The 24457-nt window shown below is 58.2% G+C and overlaps 3 protein-coding genes across 3 annotated transcripts; 2 read left to right on the top strand and 1 right to left on the bottom strand.

Moving 5' to 3' along the window:
- The first annotated feature begins 214 nt into the window (after positions 1-214).
- Positions 215-3566, top strand: Abhd14a (abhydrolase domain containing 14A). The gene is made up of 5 exons (XM_048335028.1): positions 215-353; positions 1199-1398; positions 1790-1905; positions 2602-2837; positions 3277-3566. The coding sequence occupies exons 2-5, from the start codon at positions 1205-1207 to the stop codon at positions 3457-3459; spliced, it is 729 nt and encodes a 242-aa protein (XP_048190985.1). The 5' UTR covers positions 215-353; positions 1199-1204; the 3' UTR covers positions 3460-3566.
- A 2028-nt stretch (positions 3567-5594) lies between these two features.
- Positions 5595-11049, top strand: Acy1 (aminoacylase 1). Its single transcript, XM_048335024.1, has 14 exons — positions 5595-5772; positions 6590-6654; positions 6739-6843; positions 7053-7147; positions 7538-7614; positions 7707-7796; positions 7895-7951; positions 8392-8465; positions 8573-8622; positions 8763-8907; positions 9036-9104; positions 9806-9885; positions 10009-10069; positions 10741-11049. The coding sequence occupies exons 1-14, from the start codon at positions 5685-5687 to the stop codon at positions 10903-10905; spliced, it is 1221 nt and encodes a 406-aa protein (XP_048190981.1). The 5' UTR covers positions 5595-5684; the 3' UTR covers positions 10906-11049.
- A 933-nt stretch (positions 11050-11982) lies between these two features.
- Rpl29 (ribosomal protein L29) lies at positions 11983-14977 on the bottom strand. The gene is given in 6 exon segments (XM_048335029.1): positions 11983-12409; positions 12412-12483; positions 12485-12691; positions 13838-13902; positions 14432-14476; positions 14844-14977. Coding segments are annotated over 5 exon segments (681 nt in total). The 5' UTR covers positions 14469-14476; positions 14844-14977; the 3' UTR covers positions 11983-12109.
- Positions 14978-24457: the final 9480 nt, after the last annotated feature.

Raw genomic sequence — 24457 nt, 5'->3', positions numbered from 1 at the left:
GTCTCACACCTGTCATCCTAGCTAATCAGGAGGGTAACAACTGTGGGGTGCAGCAGTGCTTTGGGGCGGGGGGGCTCCCCCTGGGTTGTTTGGTCCCCCCCACCCCCCCCCCAGCTAGCCAGCCAGCCAGCTAGCCAGCCAGCCAGGCAGGCAGGCAGGCAGATGCAGAGGACTGCGCAGGCGCACATTGGGGGCTCCGCCCCCCCCCGCTTTCCCCGCCCACTTCCCCAGCAGCCAATCGGAGCCCGGTGCTGGGTTGATGGACACAGGGACCTCCCCCCTCCGCTGGGCGGGGGCCCAGGCCTGCCCTGTCGTAGTCAGCCTGACACCAGCGTGATCACCCCCCTCCGCCGGTGAGTACCCCCAGAAGGAGGGCCTGCGGGTGGTCTGGGGGGGGTCGGGGGGGGGCAGGCCGTGCTTACCCGGGCTGGCCAGGCGCAGAGGCAGAGCGCTGGAAGCTGCAAGCGTCTTCCTTGTGTATTTCTGTGTGTGTGTGTGCATTTCTGAAGGGTTGTGTGTGTTCCTCTTCTGTATGTGTCTGGTGTGAGTATGTACTTTGTGTGTGTGTGCCTAGTAGTTACTAGGGCTTGATCTCCGGGGCCTTGCACACTTGCGCTCACCCTGAGCTACGCCTGCACTTTGGGCTTTCTGCAGATAGGAGTGTCTTCGGCTTTTCTGCCCCAGCCTGGCCTGGTTACCCACCCCTCCTCAGGTCTCAGCCTCGGGAGGAGCTAGAATGCCAGGCATGAGCCCCGGCTCCCCACTCTTCTTCTTTTGGGGTCCCTGAGTCCTGGATGTGTGTGTGTTGGGGGGACAACCACAGCTGAGCCTGCTGTCATAAAGCCTGATGAGCAAAAGCACCCTGGTTTAGGTGGTCTAGCCAGGATGGCAAAGACGAATCTTTGCCCAGAATCTCGGTGGCTCACGCCTGTCATCCCAGCTACTCAGGAGGCTGAGATGTGAGGATTGCGGTTCAAAGCCAGCCCAGGCAGAAAAGCCTGGGATGCTCTTATCTCCAATAAACAACCCAAATGCTGGAAGTGGAGCTGTTGCTAGCTCCCAAAAAGCTCAGAGACAGCACCCAGGTCCTGAGTTCAAGCCCTAGGATTGGCACGCATGCACACACACACACACACATCTTTGCCCAAAGCACCGGTCACCCAGCTTCTTCCTCTCTCTCCTCCTGACTGTGCTGTAGGCTTCCATGAGCCGGTACCAGGCAGCCGTGCTGGGCCTTGGCCTGATGTTCTTGCTGCTACTGTATGTGGGATTGTTGAGACCCCCCGAAGAGAAGTCCCGGCTCTGGAGAGACCCCAATGTCACAATCCTGGCTGGTGTCACCCCGGGCAAGTCTCCTATCTTTTACCGAGAAGTGCTTCCTCTCCACCAGGCGCGCAGGTGGGTGCTGATACTAACAAGGTCTCGTGAAGGAACTCCAGGCTGATTTGGGGTGTCCCAGCTTGGGGGGGAGGGCCTTGGAAGAAAGAAAAGAGAAGGCAGGCACTGGTGGTTCACGCCTGTCATCCTCGCTACTCAGGAGGTTGAGATCTGAGGATGGAGGTTCAAAGCCAGCCCGGGCAGGAAAGTCTGGGAGACTCTCATCACCAGTACACCACCGGGGAAACCGGAAGTGGCACCGTGGCTCAACCTGCTAGAGCGCCAGCCTTGAGCCAAAGAGCTCAGGGACAGCACCCAGGGCCCCGAGTTCAAGCCCCGTGACCTACAAAACTAAAAGAAAGGAAAGGCAGCTGTTGCGGCCTCACCCCCCGCGTCTCCTTCACGCGCACAGGGTAGAGGTGGTTCTGCTCCACGGCAAGGCCTTCAGCTCGCACACGTGGGAGCGTCTGGGAACGCTGCAGCTCCTGTCCCAGAGGGGCTACCGGGCCATCGCCCTCGACCTGCCAGGTGAGCACCCCAACCCCTGTGGCTAGGGGAGCAGGCTGCTTCCCGTGCTCAAGAACTTTCCAGAAGGAAGAGGAGGGAAGCCCTAAGGTGTGATGGGGGGGGGGGGGAGGGGATGTGTATTGGTGTTTCACGACACCAAATTGTACCTTGAGAAAATCTGTCGTGTGTGTGTGTGTGTGTGTGTGTGTGTGTGTGTGTGAGCTGGTCCTGGGCCTTGAACTCAGGGCCTGAGCACTGTCCCTGAGCTTCTTTTTGCTCAAGGCTAGCACTCTGCCACTTGAGCCACAGCGCCACTTCTGGCCGTTTTCTGTATATGTGGTGCTGGGGAATTGAACCCAGGGCCTCATGTATACGAGGCAAGCGCTCTTGCCACTAGGCCATATCCCCAGCCCCCCACTTCCGGTTTTGTCTGTTGATGTGATACTGAGGACTCGAACCCAGGGCTTCATGCATGCTAGGCAAGTGCTGTACCGCTAAGCCACCTTCCCACCCCTGTCTTCCATCTTGTTAACTCTGGTGTCATCCTTTCGTTTAACATTCATTTTGTTTTAGTGTCTGTAGCACATGCATTATATTACCACAACGGAAGTGTCTCTGGGAAATTGGGGGGTCGCCCATGCCCCGCCCCCCGCAGTGGAGGGCAGGAAGCTCGGGGCAGCCCCTGACCCCTCAGCCGGCCCCTGCCCTTCCTGCCAGGCTTTGGGAACTCGGCAGCGTCGCGGGAGGCCAGCACCCAGGCCGGGCGTGCGCAGCTGCTGGAGCGGGTGCTACAGGACCTGGGGGTGCACAACGCGGTGCTGGTGAGCCCCTCGCTGAGCGGCCTCTACGCCCTGCCCTTCCTGATGCAAGGCCACCGGCAGCTCCAAGGATTTGTGCCCATCGCGCCCACCTCTACCCAGAACTACACCCAGGAGCAATTCTGGGCTGTGAAGGTACTGGAACCTTCACCGTGGTGTGTGCCGTGGGGGGTGGGGCGTGGGGGGGTGGATCGGAGTCTTCCTTCGAGGGACCCTTGAATGGAAGAGAGGGGGGTTGAGTCGGGAGCTGGTGGCTCACGCCTGTAGGTCCCACCCACTCAGGAGGCTGAGATCTGAGGATCCTGGTTCAAGGCCAGGCCAGGCAGGAAAGTCCACGAGACTCTCATCTCCAATGAACCACTAGAAAACTGGAAGTGGCGCTGGGGCCCAAAGCGGTAGAGCACCAGCCTTGAGTGGACAAAGCTCAGAGACAGTGCCCGGGCCCCGAGTTCAAGCCCCATGACCAACAATAACACAATAAAGAGACAGGGTATTTGAGAAAGGCTCCCTATAGATGATCATCAGACACCCCCCCCCAAAAAATAAAATTATGACCTCTTATGTTGCCCTACAGACCCCTACCCTCATCCTGTTTGGGGAGCTAGACCACATTCTGGCCCCAGAATCTCTGCGGCAGCTCCGCCACCTGCCCAACCACTCCGTGGTGAAGCTGACCAACGCGGGCCATGCCTGCTACCTGCACCAGCCTCGAGACTTCCATCTGGTTCTCCTTGACTTCCTGGACCATCTGCCTTGAGCCGACCCACGGATCCCAGGACGGAGAGCTGAGGATCGGGCTCAGCCCGGACTTGCTTCCGTCCTTTCTTGGGGCCCAATAAAGGAAACGTGATTTTTGTCTTGCCTGGAGTTGGTGGCTCGCGCCTGTCATCCGAGCTACTCAGGAGGCTGAGATCTGAGGATCGCGGTGCAGAGCCAGCCAGGGTAGGAAAGTCTGTGAGACTCTTACCTCCAATTAACCAGAAAAAAAAAAGAAGAAGAAGAAGAAAGAAAGAAGGCAGAAGCTCAAGGGGGTAGAGTACCACCAGGTTTGAGTGCATAAGCTAAGCAAGAACATAAGGCCCTGAGTTCAAGTTCAGTGTTGGAACAAAAGTATAAGGTCCGATTTGTACTTCTGGCGAGTTCTGGTCTCTGCTCCAAGGGCTGAGCCAGCTTGGGGAGGGGCAGGGGCTCACAGACTTCAACCCCTGGACCAAGGGGGCAAGTCAGGAGTGTGGAGGAGAGAGGCCTGTGGGCTCCCCCCCCCCCCCCCCCCCGCCACAACCTTCCTGGGGTTGAAGTCTCTCGCTGATCACCCAGGCCTAATCAGACAGCAAAGCAGCAGACTGTTTCAACAACAATGCTGTCTTCATTCTCAACCCAGTTTCCCCACCATCCCGTGTGTGTGTGTGTGTGTGTGTGTGTGTGTGTGCTGGCAGCTTGAACTCAGAGCTTCCCACTCTCTCTTGGTCTTATCAGACTACCCAGGAGGCTGAAATCTGAGGATCACAGTTCAAAGCCTGCCCTGACAGGAAAAGTCTTTGAGACTCTTTTCTCCTATTAGAGCATCAAAAAGCTGGATGGGGGTCTGGGAAGGTGGCTCAGTGGTAGAGTGCTCGCCTGGCAGGCATGAAGCCCTGGGTTCGATGCCTCAGCACCACATACACAGAAAAAGCCAGAATTGGCGCTGTGGGCTCACGTGGCAGAGTGCTCGCCTTGAGCAAAAAAGCAGCTCAGGGACAGCGCCCCAGAACCGGAAAGAAGACTAGTAATAATAAAATAATAATGAAATAAAATCCAAAGCAACTGTAGCAACTTTTAACCACGGGACACGCCCCCTTCCCCTCTCGCCCAATCAGGAAGCTGGAAGGGAACGGTGGAGCCGTCTGGGGGCGGGACTATCCTGAGCTCAGGGTTCACCACCTCGGACCGGAGCTCGGGGGCGTGGCCTGCGGGAGGCCCTGTGGGCGTGGCCTGCGGGGCTCGCTGAGTGGCCCGTGGGTGCGCAGGGGGCGTGGCCTGCGGGAGGCCCTGTGGGCGTGGCCTGCGGGGCTCGCTGAGTGGCCCGTGGGTGCGCAGGGGGCGTGGCCTGCGGGAGGCCCTGTGGGCGTGGCCTGCGGGGCTCGCTGAGTGGCCCGTGGGTGCGCAGGGGGCGTGGCCTGCGGGAGGCCCGGTGGGCGTGGCCTGCTGGCGGCTCTCTAGGAGAGGCCCGCGGGTGGGTCGGTGGGCGGGGTCCCGGATCCAGCGGAGGCCCCGCGCGCTCCGGGGCCGCCGGGCCGGGCCGGGCGGGGCCGTGTGCGCTGCCGACGGCCCTCCTCCGTCTCCGCCCAGCGGCTGGAGCCACGTGGTGGCGCCGATCGCCGCCGCGGAGCTGAGCTTCAGACCTCGGCGGACCCGGAGTCCAGGCCACGGTCCGGGACAGGCGCGGGTCAGCACCGGGAGAGGTCCGGGGCTCTGCGGGGAGGGCCGGGAGGGGGATCGGGGGTGCGGGCTGGGAGGGGTGGGTGGGTGGGTGGTGGTGAGGGTCCTGGGGAGGACGGGGTGGGGACCCCGGGGTGGGGGGCCTTAACACGAAAGCCAGGCGGGGGGGGGGAGAGGGGGAGGGGAATATTTTGCACAGGTCAAGAGGGAATCCGTGTTGGGGTTCCAGCCAGGCTCACCCCAGATCTTGAGGTTCAGCTTGCCTCTCTCTGACATGGGCAGCAGGACCTTCCCCGCCCTGCCGTGGGGCCCGGGGGTGGGGGTGGGGGTGGGCCCCCGCCTGGAATCCCAGCCATGCTGGGGGAGGCTGAGCCCCGGGGGGCTGGGAACCCGGGAGCAGATCTGAGGCCCGAGGGTGGACTGCCAGCCTTGAGCCAGGAAAACAGCAACCACAGGGGTCTCGTGTCTCAGCAGGGAAGGCCTGTGCAGAGGCGGCGGGGGTCCTCCTGGTGGTGCCCCCCCCATCACTCCGGACTTCGCCCCCAGCTCATCACCCCCTGCGCCATGGCCAGCCCCGAGGGCGAGCACCCATCCGTGACCCTCTTCCGCCAGTACCTGCGCATCTGCACCGTCCAGCCCAAGCCGGACTATGGTGAGAACCCCAGGCTTCAGAGACCCGGATGGGACCTGTGGCATCGGCTGCCACCCATCTTTGCTTCTCCCTCCCCCCCCCCCCCCCGCCCCCATGGCTCAGCCATGTCTGTAGCCACTCACTGAGTCAAAGACAGGGATAGCTCCGGGGGCGGGGAGGGGCTGTGGGTGAACCTTTAAGGGTCTCTGATGGGGCAAAGGATTACACCCCCCACAACTAAAGATCACAACTAGTTATCCTCACCCCTCAGGGCGTGGGAGTGGCGTGAAGATACCGCAGTAGATTCCGAAACATTCCACACACACCCATGAGCGCCCAGAGGCCATAGTCCTTTAGGAGATCTAGATTAATGACTATTATGTACACGCCCCAAATCACTGCTGTGAGATTCAGCCATTCCTCCACACCTTTGGGCTATCTCATTTCTCCCCAACTTTAGGAAGGTAGGAATGATGGCTAGCTAGGCACCAGTAGCTCATACCTGTCATCCTAGCTACTCAGGAGGCTGAAGGATGGTGGTTCCAAGTCATCCCGGGGCAGAAAAGTCCAAGAGACTCCATCTCTAATTATGTAGCAAAAAGCAAAGCACCAGACTAGAGGCATGGTTCAAGTAGGCAAGCACCAACCGCCATCTTCACTCTCCAGAGGGTTACTGATGCCAGCCTAACTTGTTCCTTGGGGACAGCCATGCAGATGTCCCTGAAGGAATGTCACATCCTATTGGGGTGGGGTGGGGAGGTAGCACCCCATCTCTCTGGGCTGTAGGAGTCATGGGTAGACAGAAGCAGTCCCCCCCCAAAGCCCTCTGTGCTCCCAGGGGCTGCCGTGGCCTTCCTTGAGGACAGAGCCCGCCAGCTGGGACTGAGCTGTCAGAAAGTGGAGGTGAGCCTTGCTACCCCACGTGGAGAAAGGGACTCGTTCTTACCCAGCCCTGACCAGCAGCACCCCTTCCCACCCTCTCTCCAGGTGGCACCGGGCTATGTGATCACCGTGCTCACTTGGGAAGGTACCAACCCTGCCCTGCCTTCCATCTTGCTTAACTCCCACACCGACGTGGTCCCTGTCTTCAAGGTAGGTACAGAGTGGAGGGTGGGGTGTGTGTGTGTGTGTGTGCAGACCTGGGGGGGGACACAGCTTATAGATGACAGGATGGATTTCCCTTCCCGAGGAGGGGTGTGGGGATCAGCTGGCTTCTCCGCCCCACTTGGGTCCCTTCTCACCATCCCACCCGTCACCCCAACTCTGCAGTGCCCCCTCCCCCTTTGCATCCCTACCTCCAGGAACATTGGAGCCATGACCCCTTCGAAGCCTTCAAGGACTCTCAGGGCTACATCTATGCCAGGGGCTCCCAGGACATGAAGTGTGTCAGCATCCAGTGAGTTGCCTCTGCCCACGGACTCCTGTGGGATCTAGGAACACGGCTGGAGAGCCTGAAGGCCAAGGGAGAGCTTGATTACTTTTATTATTATTGTGCTGGTACTGGGGTTTGAACTTAGGACCTATGCTCTTGCTTGTCTTTTTTTCGTTTCTTTTTGGTGTTGGTCCTGGGACTGGAACTCCAGACCTGGGCTTTCTTTTTGCTGAAAGCTAGTATTCTACCACTTGAGGCACGGCTCTCGTGGAAGCTTTTTTGGTAGTTCATTGAGAAGGAAGAGTCTCACAGACTTTTTCCTTCCTGGGCTTGGCTTCCAACCACAAGACTGAGACCCAGAGAGAGGAGCGGGGACTTTTCTAGAATTACCCAGAATGCTTCTGTCCCCTGCAGGTACCTGGAAGCTGTGAGGAGACTGAAGGCCGAGGGCCGCCAGTTCCCTAGAACCATCCACATGACCTTTGTGCCTGGTAGGGGGTGCAGCAGGCATGGGGCATGTATGGGGGGGCGGTGCGGGGAGACAGTTCGGATCGCTCATCTCCCCTCCCTGCCTCTTTCACAGACGAGGAGGTCGGAGGTCACAAAGGCATGGAGCTGTTTGTGCATCGGCCTGAGTTCCGGGCACTGAGGGCGGGTTTTGCCCTGGATGAGGGTGAGCGGGTTGGCAAGCCTCCCAGCTCCCGGGACGGGGTTGAGGGAGGTCGCTAGCGGCAGCTGGCTCGCTCCACCCTGTAAACCTCTCTCCATCAGGCCTGGCCAACCCCACCGACGCCTTCACTGTCTTTTACAGTGAGCGGAGCCCTTGGTGTGAGTATAGGAGCTTGGAGGGTGGGGTCACGACGGATAGACTAGGCCAGGGAGGGCAGGGGCCTCGCCAAGGTCACACGCAGCAAGCCCGAGCTTTGAACCCAGAGCTCTACCTCCCTTTCCTATGTGAACGTGTGTGTGTGTGTGTGTGTGTGTGTGTGTGTCCTCGAACGCAGGGCCTGAGTGTTGCACTGGAGCTATATAGCACTACTTCCCTGAGTATATTGGAGGTTAAGAGTCTCACAGACTTTCCTGTCCAGGCTGGCTTCGAACCGTGATCCTCAGCCCCCAGCCTCCTGAGTAGCTAGGGTGACAGGCGTGAGCCGCCCTGAGCGGGGACTTCCAGAGCTTGGGATGGAAGGGGGGAATCGGGGTGCCCCGCCCCCAGTTGCTTGTCTGTGCAGCCGTCCTCCTCACATCACCCCACCAATCTCCCCCAGGGGTGAGGGTCACCAGCACGGGGAGACCTGGCCACGGGTCGCGCTTCATGGAGGACACGGCGGCGGAGAAGCTGGTGGGTGGGGAACGTAGGGGCGCCCCCTGGTAGGGTGCGGGGGGTGGTGGTGTTCGGGAGGCTCTGCTCTGGGCCACGCTTACGTCTTTCCCCTGACGCCCCTCTAGCATAAGGTTGTGAGTTCTATCCTGGCATTCCGGGAGAAGGAAAGGCAGAGGTAAGAAAGACAGCCTGGGAAGGGAATCGGGTGGGAGGCGGGATTGGGGGGTGGGGGGGGGGTGGTGGGGGAGTCAGGGGCACTGTGTCCTCTCAAAGGGAAGCTGAACCCCCTTTGATCTGCTGCTCCCCCCACTGCAGGCTCCAGTCAAACCCTCACCTGAAAGAGGGGGCAGTGACCTGCATGAACCTGACTCAGCTGGAGGGGGGCGTGGCCTACAACGTGGTCCCGGCGTCCATGAGCGCCTGCTTCGACATCCGAGTAGCGCCAGATGTGGATCTGCAGGTGCTACTTCCAGCTGGGTTGGCAGGGGGGGGGGGGGGGCTTCCTGCCCGGGCTGGCTTTGAACCGCGATCCTCAGATCTCTCAGCCTCTTCTCGGGGAGCTGGGATGACAGGCGTCTTTTCTCTTAGGCTTTTGAGAAGCAGCTGCAGAGCTGGTGCGAAGAGGCTGGCGAGGGGGTCACTTTTGAGTTTGCCCAGGTAGGGACTCGAACCTCTGACAGCCAAGGCCGGGATGGGTGCGAGTGTGGTGTGTCTGCAGCCATCTGGGTTTTCTTTCGCTTTGATAGACATGGGATGCAACCAATCAACAGTCAGTAGCTGTAGAGACGAGGAGGATGCTGGGAAATGCAGGAAGGAGTCTCCAACGTAGGCTCAGGACTGCATGGACCATAGACAATGAAAAGGGAGAGGCGGATATTACATATCGAGATATTTGGTCCTTTTTTGTCCATTTCTTTTTAAATCCTTTGTTATTATCAAGGTGACCTAAGTCAGGTAAAGAGTCCATTTCCCCTTGGACACATGGGGTTTGATTTTTGAGCATATAATGGGAGTCTAGGCTGGCTCCCCAATACCCAGAGGCTGGAATTACAGGAGGGAACCACCCTCCCCGGCTTATGTGATATTACTTAGATATGAGTTATGCCCACAAAGAATGGGTCTTTGTGTAATGTGAGGATGCGTAATCAGGTAATCCCACTTCTAATCTCAGAGGGAGGCCTGGGGAGCCATCTTAAGCAAGGCCCCTGACCTAGGGGTTGGGAAGGGGGCCTGGAGCTACCCTGGCTACATGGCTGATTGAGTAGGTGGAGGCGGGGTGTGTGTGTGTGGGGGGGGTGCATGAGACAAGACAAGATAGCCCTGTGTGTGCTGAGCCTGCCATCCTTTGTCTCCCCCAGAAATGGACACAGCCCCGGGAGACACCCACGGATGACGGAGACCCCTGGTGGGCAGCCTTCAGTGGGGTTTTCAAGGACCTGTGAGCACTGGCCAGCCCTTGCCCCCACCCCAGCCCAGCTCCTGCCTCTTCTCCCAGCCAGTCCCCCCTCCCCCGTGCTCCTCCCCTCCTTGCTGACTGCCCCATTGCCCCCCACACACACAGGAATCTCACTCTGGAGCCAGAGATCTTTCCTGCTGCCACCGACAGCCGCTACATCCGGGTGGTGAGTTGGGGGCGGGGCAGGGGGCGGGCTCTTCTAAGCTGTCCCTCAGTGACACCTTGTTTGGATGTGTGTTGGTGCTGGGACTTGAACTCTGGGCCTGAGCACTGTCCCTGGGGGTTTTTGTTTGTAGAGCCACAGCTTTTTGTTGCTGGTTAATTGGACATAAGAGTCTCTTGGGGGTGGGGGGATGCCTGGGAATATGGCCTAGTGGTAAAGTGCTCGTCTTGTAGACATGAAGCCCTGGGTTCGATTCCCCAGCACCACATATATAGGCTCAAGTAGCTGAGTGCTAGCCTTGAGCAAAAAGCAGCCAAGGACAGTGCTCAGGCCCTGAGTTCAAGCCCCGGGACTGGCAACAAAAACAAAGAGTCTCTTGGGAAGGTGGCTCAGTGGTAGAGCGCTCGCCTAGCATGCGTGAAGCCCTGGATTCGATTCCTCAGTACCTCATACACAGAAATAGACAGAAATGGTAGAATGCTAGCCTTGAGCAAAATAAGCTCAGGGACAGTGCCCAGACCCCAAGTTCAAGCCCCAGGACCAACACACACACACACACACACACACACACTCTTGGATTTGTCTGCCCGGGCTGGCTTTGAACTGTAGTCCTTGGCTCTCAGCCTCCTTCAGTGAAGGGTGACAGGCTTGACGGCAGCTTTTCTCCCTTGCAGGTGGGGATTCCGGCTCTGGGCTTCTCACCCATGAACCGCACCCCCGTGCTGCTGCACGACCACGACGAGCGGCTGCACGAAGCCGTGTTTCTCCGAGGGATTGACATCTACACGCGCCTGCTGCCCGCCCTGGCCAGCGTGCCCGCCCCGCCCCACGGCAGCTGAAGCCCGGGCTCCCTCCCGGAGGGGCCCAGCCCCTGGAGCTGCTCGAGCTCGCCTCTTCCCTCTGCCCACCAATAAAGCCTGTGAGGTTAGGGGTACTTCATTGTTCCCATTAAATATGACACCGCCCAGGGCCGGGGCAAGCTCCCGGCCCTGTATTCAGTATTTCAAGTTAAAAAACAGAAAAAAAAGCGGGGCTGGGGATATGGCCTAGTGGCAAGAGCGCTTGCCTCGTATACATGAAGCCCTGAGTTCGATTCCCCAGCACCACATATACAGAGAATGGCCAGAAGTGGCGCTGTGGCTTAGTGGTAGAGCGCTTGCCTAGCATGCATGCATCCCTGGGTTCGAGTCCTCAGCACCACATACACAGAAAAAGCCAGAAGTGGCGCTGTGGCTCAAGTGGCAGAGTGCTAGCCTTGAGGAAAGAGAAGCCAGGGACAGTGCTCAGGCCCCAAGACCAGCCACCAAAAAGGGATGCAGCCACTGCTTTGTCACAGCCAAGAGCTGATACTGAACAGACCCAAGGGTTTGGGCTGAAGCGTCAGCACTGCTAGAGACCCAGCCTGATGTGGTAATTCTACAACCATCCTAGTTTCAGCCATTTTGCCCAACAAGTGGGTCACCACGCACTCCCGCCCGTCACCCCAACTACTCAGCAAGCTGAGACAGGAGGATGGTGGAGACTCATCTCCAAATAACCACCAGAAAACAAGTGGCAGAGCCCTGCCTACAGCAAAAATAAAGCAAAACCAGGACTTTGGCCTGTTGGCACCCTTAACCTGTTGGCACCCTTAACTTCTTTTCCAAGGCCCAAGGTTGTGCCCAGGCTCCTGGTGCAAGTTGAAGTGTAATCTGGACAAGTTGTAACGTGTTCCACAGCAAGCCCCTTGCCTGGAGCGACATCAGGACAGCAGACCCTGGGGGGAGGGGGGGCGGCGCAGGTGCTAGCAGTGCCTAGGGGTCCCCCCTTTCCCCTATCAGCCCCCATGAAGCTCCACTCACTTGCTTAGGGCCAACCCCCCAACTCCGGAGCTCCCCGTTTCCAGGTTCTGGCTCACGTATACACACACCCAGGCATGGCACGACAGACACGGGGGACCTCAGATCCCACCTCAGGTTTATTGGGAGAACCCACTGGCCCCCCCGCCGGCAGCAGCCAGGGAACCACAGCAGTCCACCATCTCGCGTGGGCAGATGCGGGTCTTCACTGGGGGCCCTTCGCAGGACCCTGGGCTCCCTTAGGGGCTGGAGCTTGGGATCCCTTAGGGGCAGCAGCCTGGGCTCCTTTAGGGGCGCCCTTAGGAGCTGAGGCCTGGGCACCCTTAGGGGCGGGAGCCTGAGCACCCTTAGTGGCAGCGGCCTGGGCTCCCTTGGGGGCTCCCTTAGGGGCTGGGGCCTGGGCTCCCTTAGGGGCTGCGGCCTGGGCCTGGGCCTGGGCCTGAGCTGGAGTGCTAGCCAGCGCTGCGGCTGCGGCCTGGGCCTTGGCTTGAGCTTGGCCCTGGCCTGGGCGCGGGCCTTGGGCGTGGCGAGCCTGCGGCCCTTGGCCATGTAGGCGCGGATGCGCTTCCCGAGCTTGGGGGTGGGCGATGAAGGCGAGGCGCTGCAGCTTGCGGGTGGGCTGCTCGGGCAGTTTGCGTTTGTTGTTCACGACCTTGGGCTTCGCCAGCGTCTTGATGGCCTCGGCCCGCGCGCTCAGGGCCTTGGCGTTGTTCGCCTGCATCTTCTTAAAGCCCTTCTTGTTGTGCTTCTTGGCAAAACGCATGTTCCGCAGGAACTTGGGGTCCACCTGAAGAGCAGAAAGGGATTGAGTGGCACAGCAAAAACGCCTCCGAGTCATCAATTCCCGAAAGACACCGGCATCCTACAAAACAGCATAGACTCGGGCGCCGGTGCCTCTCGCCTGTCATCCTAGCTACTCAGGTTCAAAGCCAGCCCAGGCAGTTAAGTCTGGAAGACTCTTATCGCCAACGAACCACCAGAAAGCCAGAAGTGGAGCTGTGGCTCAAGGGGTAGAGCCCTAGCCTTGAGCAAAAAAAAGCAGAGGAAGAGTGGGAAGCCCAGAGTTCAAGCCCTAGGACCTGCACAAACAAAAACAGCACAGTCGAACCTCACGCGTAGCATCGTCCAGCCCTTGGAAACTATTTACAGAGACACTCCAGCGCGTTCCCCACTAAGCCAACACTCCGCCTGGCTAAATGGGGTAGAGACCACTTTCAGAGCCCAAGAGAGCTGATGACCAACGTATGAACAAGGGTTCGAGCACTGGCGGGGTGGAATGTACACGTCGTAAAGAAGCTCAGGTGAATATGTAACATCTGAGGATTGTAGTTTGAAGCCAGCCCAGGCAGGAAAGTCTGCGAGACTCTTAGCTCCAATGAACCACCCAAAAGCTAGAAGTGGAAGGGTGGCCTAATGGTAGAACTCTAGCACTGAGCTCCAGGACAGCGCCCGGGCTCTGAGTTCAAGACCCAGGACTGGCAAAAAAAAAAAAAAAAACCCAAAACCAAAACAACTTTCCCTCCAGGGCTCTGGCTAAGCAAGGATGGTGGTTATTCTGCTCTGCGGAATCTGGTTATGCCAAGGAAAACTCCTAGCAAGTTTAGCAGCATAGAAAACGAACAGCATGGTCTTTGGAAGTCGTGAAGTCGTTAACAGCATTCAGGCAAGACTGTGAACCTGGGGAAGGAGGGCGAGGGGAGATGATATAGAAGATTCTGGATAGGAAGAAGTGACATTCATCAAGATGCATTAACATACACCACCTAACACGCTGAACTGAAACTGCTTTGTACCACTTAAAAAAAAAAAAAAAGATGCTCAGACAGTGCCCAAGCCCCAAGTTCAAGCCCCAGGATTGCCAGAAAAATAAATAAGAATTAGACAGACCTTGGATCAAGGTGGATCATTTTTATGGTTTAGTCAGCACACTTACCCCCTTTAAAGATTCGTATCTTTGTGATCTGGGTTTCTTGATGCCATTTCTGTGCCATTTCCGGGCTGTGGAAAGGGAAAAGGAACTAAGACCCAAAACAACAACAACAACAAAAACCCACAAATGACTTATTTCCTCTAATAAACCCCTAACACACAAGTGGTGGCAAGCCCAGGTCAATACACCATTCACTTCCCAGTGTGGCTGCCTGAGAGCGGAGAATACCACAGCTTCAAGACACGGGCCAAGCCGGGCTGCCCAGGGCTCGCGCCTGTCAGCCTAGCTTCTCCGGAGGCCGAGATCTGAGGATCAGATGTTCCAAGCCAACCCACGATAGAAAAGTCTACGGCAACTCTCATCTCCAATCAGCCAGCAAAAAGCGGCTAATGGAGCTATACCTCTAAGGGGAGAAGACTAGCCTTGAGCCTCAACTCGGGGACAGTGTTCAGGCCCTGAGTTCAAGCCCCAGGACTGGCATCAAAAGGAAAAGCAATAGGGAGAAATACACCTACGGTGCCGGTACCCACCCCAACACCTCCCTAATTCAATCCCAGCCAGGGAATGGGGTGCAAGCTGGGGCCCTTTATAACTTACACTGGTTGTGCGTGGTGTGGTTCTTGGACTTGGCCATGTCTGAACCTGCAAGGCAAGAGAGAAGACGAGGGATGAGGGGAGCTGGCCAGGCCGCCCCCCTCCCCCCAACAAGCTCCCCGACCCGGAGGGGGGCGGCGGGGAGGGCTAACAGGCCACAAGGCCACAAGACACAGACTTTAGATCCGCCACCCGCAGCGGCCTCCGCTCTCCAGGTGAGGACTGAAGCCCTGAAACGGAGGCCGCCTCCCCCACCCCACCATCCCCATCACTGGGGATCCGCAGCCCCCCCAAGCTCCCCACAACCCCCCAGCAGACTCCTCGGTCGTCCCCGTGGCCGCTGTGCCACGCTTCGCGCCCCGCCACAGCCCACGGGTGGCGGATGGCAGCGGATACCACGCGACCCAACACTCACCGCCAGCCCGCGGGAGCCGCTGCGCCTGGGACCGGAAGGGGAAGAGAAAGGCTGCGGGGCAGCACGGGAAATACGGTGGCTGACGCCGGAAGGTACGGCTGGGAACATCTTCCTTCCGTGCCCGGTAAAGAAAGGTTCCGCCTGCTGGGCGGAGGGGCGGGGCCTTGAGTCCTGGCTCCTCCCCTTCCCTCTTGCTTTCCTTTTGCTTTTTTGTCTGGTACTGGGACTTGAACTCAGGGCCTGTAGGGCTCTGTCCCTAAGCTATTTTTTTTGTTTATTTGGGTTTTATTTATTTTATTTCATTTTTGCTCAAGGCTAGTTAGTGCTCTACCACTTTGAGCCACAGCTCCGCTTTTGGTAATTCTTTTGTGGTTCATTGGAGATGAGAGTCTCCTGGACTTTCCTAATCTGGGCAGGCTTTGAACCTTGAGCTTCAGATCTCAGCCTATTGAGTAGCTAGGAGGACAGACGAAAGCCACCAGCGGCCGGCTTCTGGTTTTTTACACTTTTTTCCCCCCTCTCTTTTCTATTGGTGGGTTGTAGGGCTTGAACTTGGGGCTTGGGTGCTGCCCCTGAGCTCTTTTTTTTTTTTGTTCAAGGCCATGAGTTCAAGCCCCAGGACTAGGTAGGGCTTTACCACTTTGAATCATGGCTCTACTTCCAGTTTTCTGGTGTTCGTTGGAGATAAAAGTCTCATGGACTTTCCTGCCTGGGCTGGCTTTGAACTGCGATCCTCAGATCGCAGCCCCCTGAGTAGCTAGGATGACAGGAGTGAGCCACAAATGCCCAGCTATTTTTTTTTTTTTGCCAGTCCAGGGGCTTGAACTCAGGGGCTGAACCCAGTGCCAATTCTGGCTTTTTCTGTGTGTGTAGTGCTGAGGAATTGAACCCAGGACTTCCTGTGTGCTAGGCAAGCACGCTACCACTAAGCCACATTCCCCAGCCACATTTTTGTTGATTTTTTTAAGACAGGGTTTTATGTATCCCAAGCAGGCCTGCAACTGGATATCCTACCAACCTCAGCCTCCCCAAGAGAGGGATTACAGGGCTATGCCACTGTACTGGTTTGCCGTCTCCTCCCTCTGTCTTCTATTCCCATGATATCTGGCTCACTGAGCTCTGTGTCATTAAACCAAGATCTCTTCCCCATCTTGCCTCCAGGCAACAGTAAAGCAGGGTTTTGATCCTAGCTAATCAGGAGACTGAGGTCTGAGACACTACATCTACAGTGAACCAGCAGAAAAAGCCAGAAGGGGGCGGGGGAGGCTAAGGCTCAAGTGGATGAGCAAAAAGTTCAAGTTAGACTGCAATGCCCTGGGTTTAAGCCCTAGTCAGCACTCAGAAAGAGAGAGAGAGAACAAAAAAGGAAGGGAGGGAGGGAGGGAGGGAGGGAGGGAGGGAGGGAGGGAGGGAGAAGAGAGAGAATAAAGAAAGGAGAATTCCTTCCATGAGCCCACTGAGTTAGTGAGCTCTTATACCTGGGATTTATGAGTTATACTTACGTCTGAGTTTGGGGTTGCAATAGTGACTGGGGGGGCTGGAAATCTATAAATTATTATTTTATTTTTGGCAGGTACTAGAAGTGGAGCCCAAGGCCTTGCACATACGAGGCAAGCATTGTACCACTGAACTACACCACCCTTCTCCCTTCCTGACAGGGTCTCTCGAAGTTGCCCAGGCAGGCCTTGAACTTGCAGTCTTCCTGTCTCGGCAGCCTCCCTCTTGAATGAATTCCCTTCCAAGAGAATCAAAGCTTCTGGGAGAACAAGTGTTGTCTGGGGCGGTGGGCATGGCCAAAAAGGGGCTCAAGATCTGTGGGTTCCAACAGAGGGGCACCCCAAAGCTCCATCAGAGAGCACCCATGTCTCCCTCTACCCGGGGGGGGGGGGGGGGTATGAGCGAAGGCAGGAGCTGCTGCGTCCACTAGGGGTCAGCACAGGACCACAGATGGAGCCCCCTCCCCTGCACTCTCCCTGACTCCTCCCTCCTGGGTCAGCCTGGCTGCCAAGCCCCTGGTGGTGCTGTGGAAGAGGGCTGCTTCCAGGGCTGGGAAGGTGGCTCAGTGGTAGAGCGCTCACCTAGCATGCACGAGGCCCTGGGTTCGAGTCCTCAGCACCACATACACAGGAAAGAGCCGGAAGTGGCGCTGTGGCTCATGTGGTAGAGTGCTAGCCTTGAGCACAAAGAAGCCAGGGACCGTGCTAGGGTCCTATGCCTAATGCTTATCATCCCAGCTACTCAGATCTGAGGATCAGGGTTCGAAGCCAGGGGAGAGGGGGGAAGACAAACCTAGCCGAGCAGAGAGTCCAAAGCCCCTGAGTTCAAGGCTGAGGCAAAAACCTCCCTCCGCCTTCCCTGGTCTCAGTCACAGGGAAACGGAAGAGCCAGGAGCCCCTGGCCTCACGTCACGCCACGTCATCACGTCAGTGCCCTGTGACCAGACCAGCGGTGAGGCCCACACACCCGCTCGCCGCCCCCCCCCCCCCCAGCAGCTTCCTCTGGCCCTGGCTTGCTGTTGCCTTGGCAACCCCAATCCCCTCTCTGCTTCCCCCCCCCTTCTCTTTTAACCCTTTCCTGCCTGGCTCCCCTTGAGCCTGCTTGGGGCAGGGAGGGGGACCCCCCCCCCCTTTCTGGAGATCATCTTCCAGGCCCCAGTGTTTCCTAGGAGACAGGCTGTGATTTCCCCCCCCCCCCTTTACCCCCACTTTCCTCCCCCCAGAGCCCTGGAACAAGGACTTGAAAGTCAAGAAGGGAAACTGAGGTGAAGCTCAAGGATTCCCTTGCGGGTCCTGGGGGAGCTCTTTCTTGCCCTGTCTGGTTTTTGTTTCGTTTTGCCGGTCCTGGGACTTGAACTCAGGGCATGGGTGCTCTGTCTGGAGCCACAGCTCCACTTCTAGCTTCCGGTGGTTCCGTGGCCGTCAGAGTCTCACGGACTTCCCTGCCCCAGGCTGGCTTTGAACTGTGATCCTTCAGCTCTCAGCCTCCTGACGGCTCTGGTTCGTTCCCTGACCGGCCTCCTGCCGCTGGGTCCAGCTCAGTCTGAACCAACCAGGCAGAAATGAGGGGCGTCCCCCACCAGCGCCCACTTCCTCTGCCCATCTTGATTCTGGGGGGGGGGGTGCGGAGGCCCCCATAACCCTGACGACAGCAGCAGGGCCCCACAGGGCTGGGGCGATGTTGAAGGAGCAGGGAGGGTGATCTAGGGACTCATCCCTCCCCTCAGCACCCCAAGACCAACCAGCCAGCCCGGGGTGGAGGAGGGGAGCGGCTCCCCCCTTCTCCTCCCACGCGGCCCACTAGCAGCCTGGCACGGTGCCCTGCCCGTCGTGGGGTGTTCATCGATTGCTTTCCACCAGCAGCTCCTGGAGGTGCGGGTGGCGGGGGGGGGCCCCCGCTTCCCCTTCCCTGAATCTCCTGGAGGACGGAGCTGGGCTAAAAATAACTGGAATGACTGAGCTCCCGCCCGCCCTGGTGGGGGGGGGGAGGCCAGGAAGGGAGGGGGGGCCGTGGGGGCACCCCAGGGAAAGTGGCGTCAGCCGGGGAGAGGGGGTTCCCTGGAGGAAAGGGGGGAAGTGGGGGCCGGCAGGTGGGGAGGGAACGTCGTGAGTGGGAAGGAGTTTGGTCCTTTTTCTTCCTCCTATTTATTTTTAGATTTCTAGGGCATTCTAGATGCTTCTAGAGCAGGGCTGGGGGGGCGTAGGGGGGCTAGATCTCTGCTCTTCCATCACTAATGGGGGACCTGTCCCATCCCACCCTGGGTCCTTTGAATAACGAGGCCTTGGCCGGTCTTGAGGCTTTGTTTCTTTCCTTTTTCTTTTTCTTGCCAGTCCTGGGGCTTGAACTCGGGGCCTGAGCGCTGTCCCTGGCTTCTTTTTGCTCAAGGCTAGCACTCTGCCACTTGAGCCACAGCGCCACCTCTGGCTTCTTCTGTGTCTGTGGTGCTGAGGACTCGAACCCAGGGCTTCGTGCATGCTGGGTGAACACTCTAGCACTAAGCCACATTTCCAGCCCCTAGGCTTCCAGCCCCCACCGAACCCCACTGACACATCTGAAAACTGGGTGCCAGGAGAGACAGTCAAGCTCCCCCCCTCCTTGCTCTGTCTGCCACCTGCTGAGAGCCCCCCCCCCCCCCCAGTGACTGAATTCTACAGACCAAGTAATGGCCGTCCTGCAAAGACTTAAGCCAAGCAGGACGCAAAACCTTGGGACAAGAATAGGGACTGGGGCTGGGGATATGGCCTAGTGGCAAGAGAACTTGCCTCGTATACATGAGGCCCTGGGTTCGATTCCCCAGCACCACATATACAGAAAACGGCCAGAAGTGGCACTGTGGCTCAAGTGGGTAGAGCGCCCACCTTGAACAAAAGAAGCTCAGGGGCAGCACCCAGGCCGTGAGTTCAAGCTCCAGGACTGGCAAAAATAAAAATAAAAATGTGGCCTTGACATGCCAGGCGGGGGAGCTCATTCCGAATCGGATCTCGGGGCAGCCATAGTCCAGGTATAGCCCTGGTCCCCATGAGCGCTGAGCTCACGTTACAGTCTTTCAGGAACAGCCTGTACCTTGATGTCGCTACCAGCCAAGAGCCACGGGGGCGCGGGCCACGCTGGCCCTGTGTCCTCCCAGAGCCAGGCCTGGAAGAGTCCCCCAAGCTTCGGGGTGGGGAATGGACGAGGAACAGCTAAAGAGGGGGCTCCGGGCTGGATTTCAGAGCTAACCCAGGGCCCCCGTGGCACACACAATATATACACACACAGGTGTACACGCGCATGCGTACACCCTACCTGGACCGTCCGGCTGCCTTTGCACCCAACTGTGCATGCGTGTGTATACCAGTGTGTGTGTACATTGTGTGCGCGTGTGTCACAGAGGTCTCACACTTCTAGGGAAGAGTTGGCAAAAGCCCAGAGGCTCTGCTCATTCCTGTAGTAATGGCCACGTGGTAAAATAACGCGTGAGGCCGGAAATACCTGGGATCTGAGCCACGAGGGAGCACGGGACAATTAACCCCAGTGATTGTCAGCCGGCCTAGCTCAGCGGAGGGGACAGAGGGACGGGGGGGGGGGGGCGGAGGGGGAGGGCTCATGGCTGTGCTTTGCCCAGGCTCCCAGGACCTTTTTATATTCTTCCAAAGATCCATTTTGGATATGCATAGCCTCATTCGTGGGCTCCACAGAGGGATCCATGCAAAGCCAGGTGCCCGTGGCTCACGCCTGTCATCCGAGCTACTCAGGAGGCTGAGATGTGAGGATCGTGGTTCAAAGCCAGCCAGGGCAGAAAAATCGGTGAGACTCTTATCTCCAGTTACCTAGCAAAAAAAAAAAAAGCCAGAAGTGGGCGTGTGGCTTGACTGGTAGAGTGCTAGCCTTGAGCAAAATAATCGAGAGGACAGTGCCCAGGTCCTGAGTTCAAGTCCTGGTACTGGCACATGCATACATAGCCACACACACACACACACATACACACACACTCACACACACACACACACACTCATAGATACAGGCAACTAGTCACAGTCTCATAGACTTTGTCCCCCTAGTTGGTTTTGAACTCTGCTTGATCCTCAGATCTCAGCCTCCCCAGTAGCTATCATGACAGGCATAAGCCACCAGCACCTACTTTTTTTTTGGCCAGTCCTGGGCCTTGAACTCAGGGCCTGAGCACTGTCCCTGGCTTCCTTTTTGCTCAAGGCTAGCACTCTGCCACTTGAGCCACAGCGCCACTTCTGGCCATTTTCTGTATATGTGGTGCTGGGGAATTGAACCCAGGGCCTCATGTATACGAAGCAAGCACTCTTGCCACTAGGCCATATCCCCAGCCCCCTGAACTTCCTTTTGCTCAAGGCTAGCACTCTACCACTTGAGCCACAGCGCCATTTCTGGCTTTTTCTATATATGTGGTGCTGAGGAATCGAACCTAGGGCTTCATGCGTGCTAGGCAAGCGCTCTACCACTAGCTTTTGTTCGGGGTCTTTATCAGCACCTGCCCACCTCCAAAGCAGCCTTTAGGGGAAGAAGTGTGTGTGTGTGTGTGTGTGTGTGTATACAGGCCTCGGGCCTAAAAAGGGGGCTAGAGGTTGAGGGGAGACTCTACCCCAAGTCTCTGTCTCGCGGGTTGTGCCAAGGCAGAGCTGGAGGGTTGGGGAGATGGCTGGGGGGGGGGGGGCTGGTCCTCTCCCCAAATCCAGGTCATTCCCAGACTGCACGGCAGCCGCTCGCTCGGTAATTAGGGGACAGCAGCGTGTGGGCAGGCGGGTGGCAGGAGACCTAATTGTCTGATTTTTCAGGTAATTAACGGGTGGCTGTCTGGCTTGCCCCATGGGGGCCCAACATCCTACCACCCCATCCCCTGGGCCGTCCTGGCTGCCCGCGTAATGAGGCCAATTACCGAATGGCTTAGCCACCCGGGGAAGGTCGTGAGCTGTGGAGGAGGAGACGGATGGGGGTACAGAATGTGGGGGTGCCAGGCTTGTCTGTTGCTCCCTTGAGACACAGGCCCTCTGGAGGCAAGTCACTAGGATGAGCCAACCAGCCCCCCCACTTTCCCGATCTGTTTCCATGCTGAGCCCAGCGTGGCAGGGGGGGGTGGGGGGTGGAGGGAGGGCGAGCCAAGGTCAAGGTCCCAGCCCCAGTGGAGCGGCTGGGCTGCGGGCAGGCAGGCAGGCATGAGAGGTCAAGGCCACGGTGGGCAGGGCCTTGATCACAGGGCGCCTGTGTTCTTGTCTCCCACAGTGCTGGCTGGGTCACACACACCAGCCTGGGGGGGCCAGGGGGGGACCCACCCACCAGACCCAGCTCTCAAGACTCCCCAGAAGGGATCGCAGCACGAGAGAGACAACCCAACAGGGGCAGGGGGTGGTGGGGTGGGATGGAGGTTGGGGGGGGGCTCAGCCAAGATGGGGTTCCCTATCCACTAAGAGAATCAGGGACAAGAAGGCCGCCCTCACCCCACCCAGCCTGCCCCGGGGCCTCTGGAGTTTGGCTGTGAAAATCCTCTCGCCACCTCCTCCAGCGGAGCTATTAATACCACCCAGACCCACGCACCCTTCCTGGGAGGACACCGAGTTCCCGGGGTGGTGGTGGTGTTGTGGGGGGGGGGGAGGGGAAGGGAAAGAAAGGGGGCTAAAAATGGGCCTGGAAAAGGGGGGTGGTGGCCAGCTTTCCTCCTGCTTCTCTTGTCAGAGTTGCTGGGGGCCCCCAAGCCTGGCCTGCCTGGAAGGGGCCCAAGGGTGCAAGAGAAGCCAAAGATGGCGGAGGGTGACATGGAGGATGGAATTCAGTGATTTGCAGGTGCCCCCCTGTCCCCCCTGTACCCACCCCCCCAAAAAAAAAGTCCCAGGACTGGCATTAAAAAAAAAAAAAAGATGGACTGGGCATGTGGCTCAGTGGTAGAGTGCTCGCCTAGCATGCATGAAGCCCTGGGTTCGATTCCACAGCAGACACAGAAGAAGCCGGCAGTGGCTCAAGTGGTAGAGCGCTAGCAAAAGAAACTCAGGGACAGTGAGTTCAAGCCCTAGGATGGGCACACGTGCGTGCACACACACACACACGCACACACACACACACACACACGCTCCACAAGGAAATGCCCGGATGTGTTTGGCAGACCTAAAACCAGTGTTTCCACCAAAACGTCCTGGTCACTACCAGACCCTGCTGGCCTACTGGACCACTGAGTCACAGGTAGGCCTGGGCCACCTCCAGACACCAATCCCGTGGCTCGTGGGCGTGGCCACACCGAGCCACCTGCTCCCCTTCTTTCATACCAGACACAGACCCCAGAAGAGCAGAGACTTGGCCAGGAGATTCCAGACGAGAAAAGTGGCTGAGAAGCCAGCTCTTCCCCTCCCCCCCCACCATCTCCCCCCCCCCCCCAACCTTCCTAGCCCCTGCACCGGAAATCCCAACAGCTGTCTGTCTGGCTCACAGGCACTGGGCACCGAGCCCTGACCCAGGGCAGGGCGGCAGAACCCCCGTGTCAGGTGTCTGGAGAACTTGGGGGGAGCCAAGGGCAGTCTGCCTGTGGTTAGCAAGCTGTCAACACTTCCCATGCTGCCCCCGGGGGGTGGGGGGAGGGAGCTGTGGGGTGGGGGTGGGGTGAGTGTGTGTGTACCAGGCCTGGGATTTGAACTCAGTACCAGGTCTGGGATTTGAACTCAGGGCCTGGGTGCTGTCTTTGAGCTCAGGTAACTCTACCACTTGGAGCCACCGCTCCACTTGTGGTTTTTTCTTTTCTTTCTTTTTGCTGGTTCATTAGAGATGAAGAGTCTCCTGGGCGGCTTTTCCTTTCCCAGGCTGGCTTTGAACTGCGATCCTCAGCCCCTCAGCCTCCTGAGTCTCTGGGATGACCTTTCCAGGTGATTGTGGTATCCTTGCTCACAAGACTTGGGGGGGGGGGCGGGGGGAGGTCATCTCAGCGTTGTCGGGGTGATTGCCAGGATCACACTGAGAGCCGGGTCCTGGCTGACCCCCCAAGCCTCCATTTCCCCAGAGAGAGAGAGAGATGACGATCAGATGGCTGTCCATACCCCTGGCAGACATTGGCTGGGGGACCCAGGTGGGGGCGGGGCTCAGTGTCCCCACGGCACCCCACAAATTGCCCCTTCTTCTCTGGGCTCTGCCCCTCCTCAAAGCCCATTTGGATGGCACACAGGACACTCCCCAAATTAATTAACAACGGCTTCGAAACATATATATATATAATTTTTTAAGAAGAGATTTTTTCCCTCCTCAAGGGGAAAGGAGCTATAATTAGCTGGGAAGAGGGAAGCGGAGCCGAGCTCGTGAATCACCCCCGACAGACAGATGGATAAAGCAAAGCAGAAGCTTCTGACGTCTCTGGCATATGGGAGGTTGTTGGGGGGCGGGGGGGGTGGTGCTGGGGGGGTCCCCAGCCCCTAGGCAGAGAATGTGGACACTTTCTGGTGTGGTCTTCTTTTGCGCTGTGGACGCTGCCATGGGTTTTGTTGTTGTTGTTGTGTGTAATGCGTATGTACCGGTCCTGGGGCTTGAACTCAGGGCCTGCAGGGCGCTGAGCTCCTTTGATTCAAGGCTAGCGCTCTACCACTTGAGCCACAGGGAGACTTCTGGTTTTCATTGGTGATAAGAGCCTCAAGAACTTTCCTGAGGGGGGGGAGGGGGGGTGGCTGTTATCCTCAGATCTCAGCACCTTGAGTAGATTGGGGGGGGGTCCCTGTAAGCAGGAAGGCGGATGACAGTGGGCAGGCAGTCTTCCTAGACCCCGAACCCCTGTTCCTCCCCTCCCCTCCCCTCCCCCCCCCAGACACACTTGGGTCCAAGGCCTGGGGTCTGGGCTTCGCAGAGCTATTCCTGTCGGGACCTCCAGCTCCCAAGGACACATGGGCGACAGTTCCCGGCAGGACACCGGGCTGTTAAGATAAGAGGTGGCCGGCGGGGGAGGGGACCCGTCTGGAGGAGATAATGTGGGATCACTCAGGGGGCACCCACAGGGGTAGCACTTGAGTCACAGCGCCACTTCCGGCTTCTTCCGTGGATGTGGGGCTGAGGACTCGAACCCAGGGCTTCCTGCATGCTAGGCGAGCGCTCTACCACTGAGCCACCTTCCCAGCCCATCCCCGGAGTCTTCTAAAGGGACT

This window comes from Perognathus longimembris, chromosome 26, assembly GCF_023159225.1.
Source record: "Perognathus longimembris pacificus isolate PPM17 chromosome 26, ASM2315922v1, whole genome shotgun sequence".
Lineage (NCBI taxonomy): Eukaryota > Metazoa > Chordata > Mammalia > Rodentia > Heteromyidae > Perognathus > Perognathus longimembris.
The sequence above is the reverse complement of the archived record's forward strand: the minus strand, read 5'-3'. Positions and strand labels throughout refer to the sequence as shown.

Excerpts from the sequence above, each read along its gene's own strand:
- Abhd14a (XM_048335028.1), top strand. The coding sequence starts at position 1,205 with ATGAGCCGGTACCAGGCAGCCGTGCTGGGCCTTGGCCTGATGTTCTTG. Across the intron at positions 1,906-2,601 it reads CATCGCCCTCGACCTGCCAG|GCTTTGGGAACTCGGCAGCG; the intron begins GTGAGCACCCCA and ends CCTTCCTGCCAG. Across the intron at positions 2,838-3,276 it reads AGCAATTCTGGGCTGTGAAG|ACCCCTACCCTCATCCTGTT; the intron begins GTACTGGAACCT and ends GTTGCCCTACAG.
- Acy1 (XM_048335024.1), top strand. The coding sequence starts at position 5,685 with ATGGCCAGCCCCGAGGGCGAGCACCCATCCGTGACCCTCTTCCGCCAG. Across the intron at positions 7,797-7,894 it reads GGGTTTTGCCCTGGATGAGG|GCCTGGCCAACCCCACCGAC; the intron begins GTGAGCGGGTTG and ends TCTCTCCATCAG. Across the intron at positions 8,466-8,572 it reads ACACGGCGGCGGAGAAGCTG|CATAAGGTTGTGAGTTCTAT; the intron begins GTGGGTGGGGAA and ends ACGCCCCTCTAG.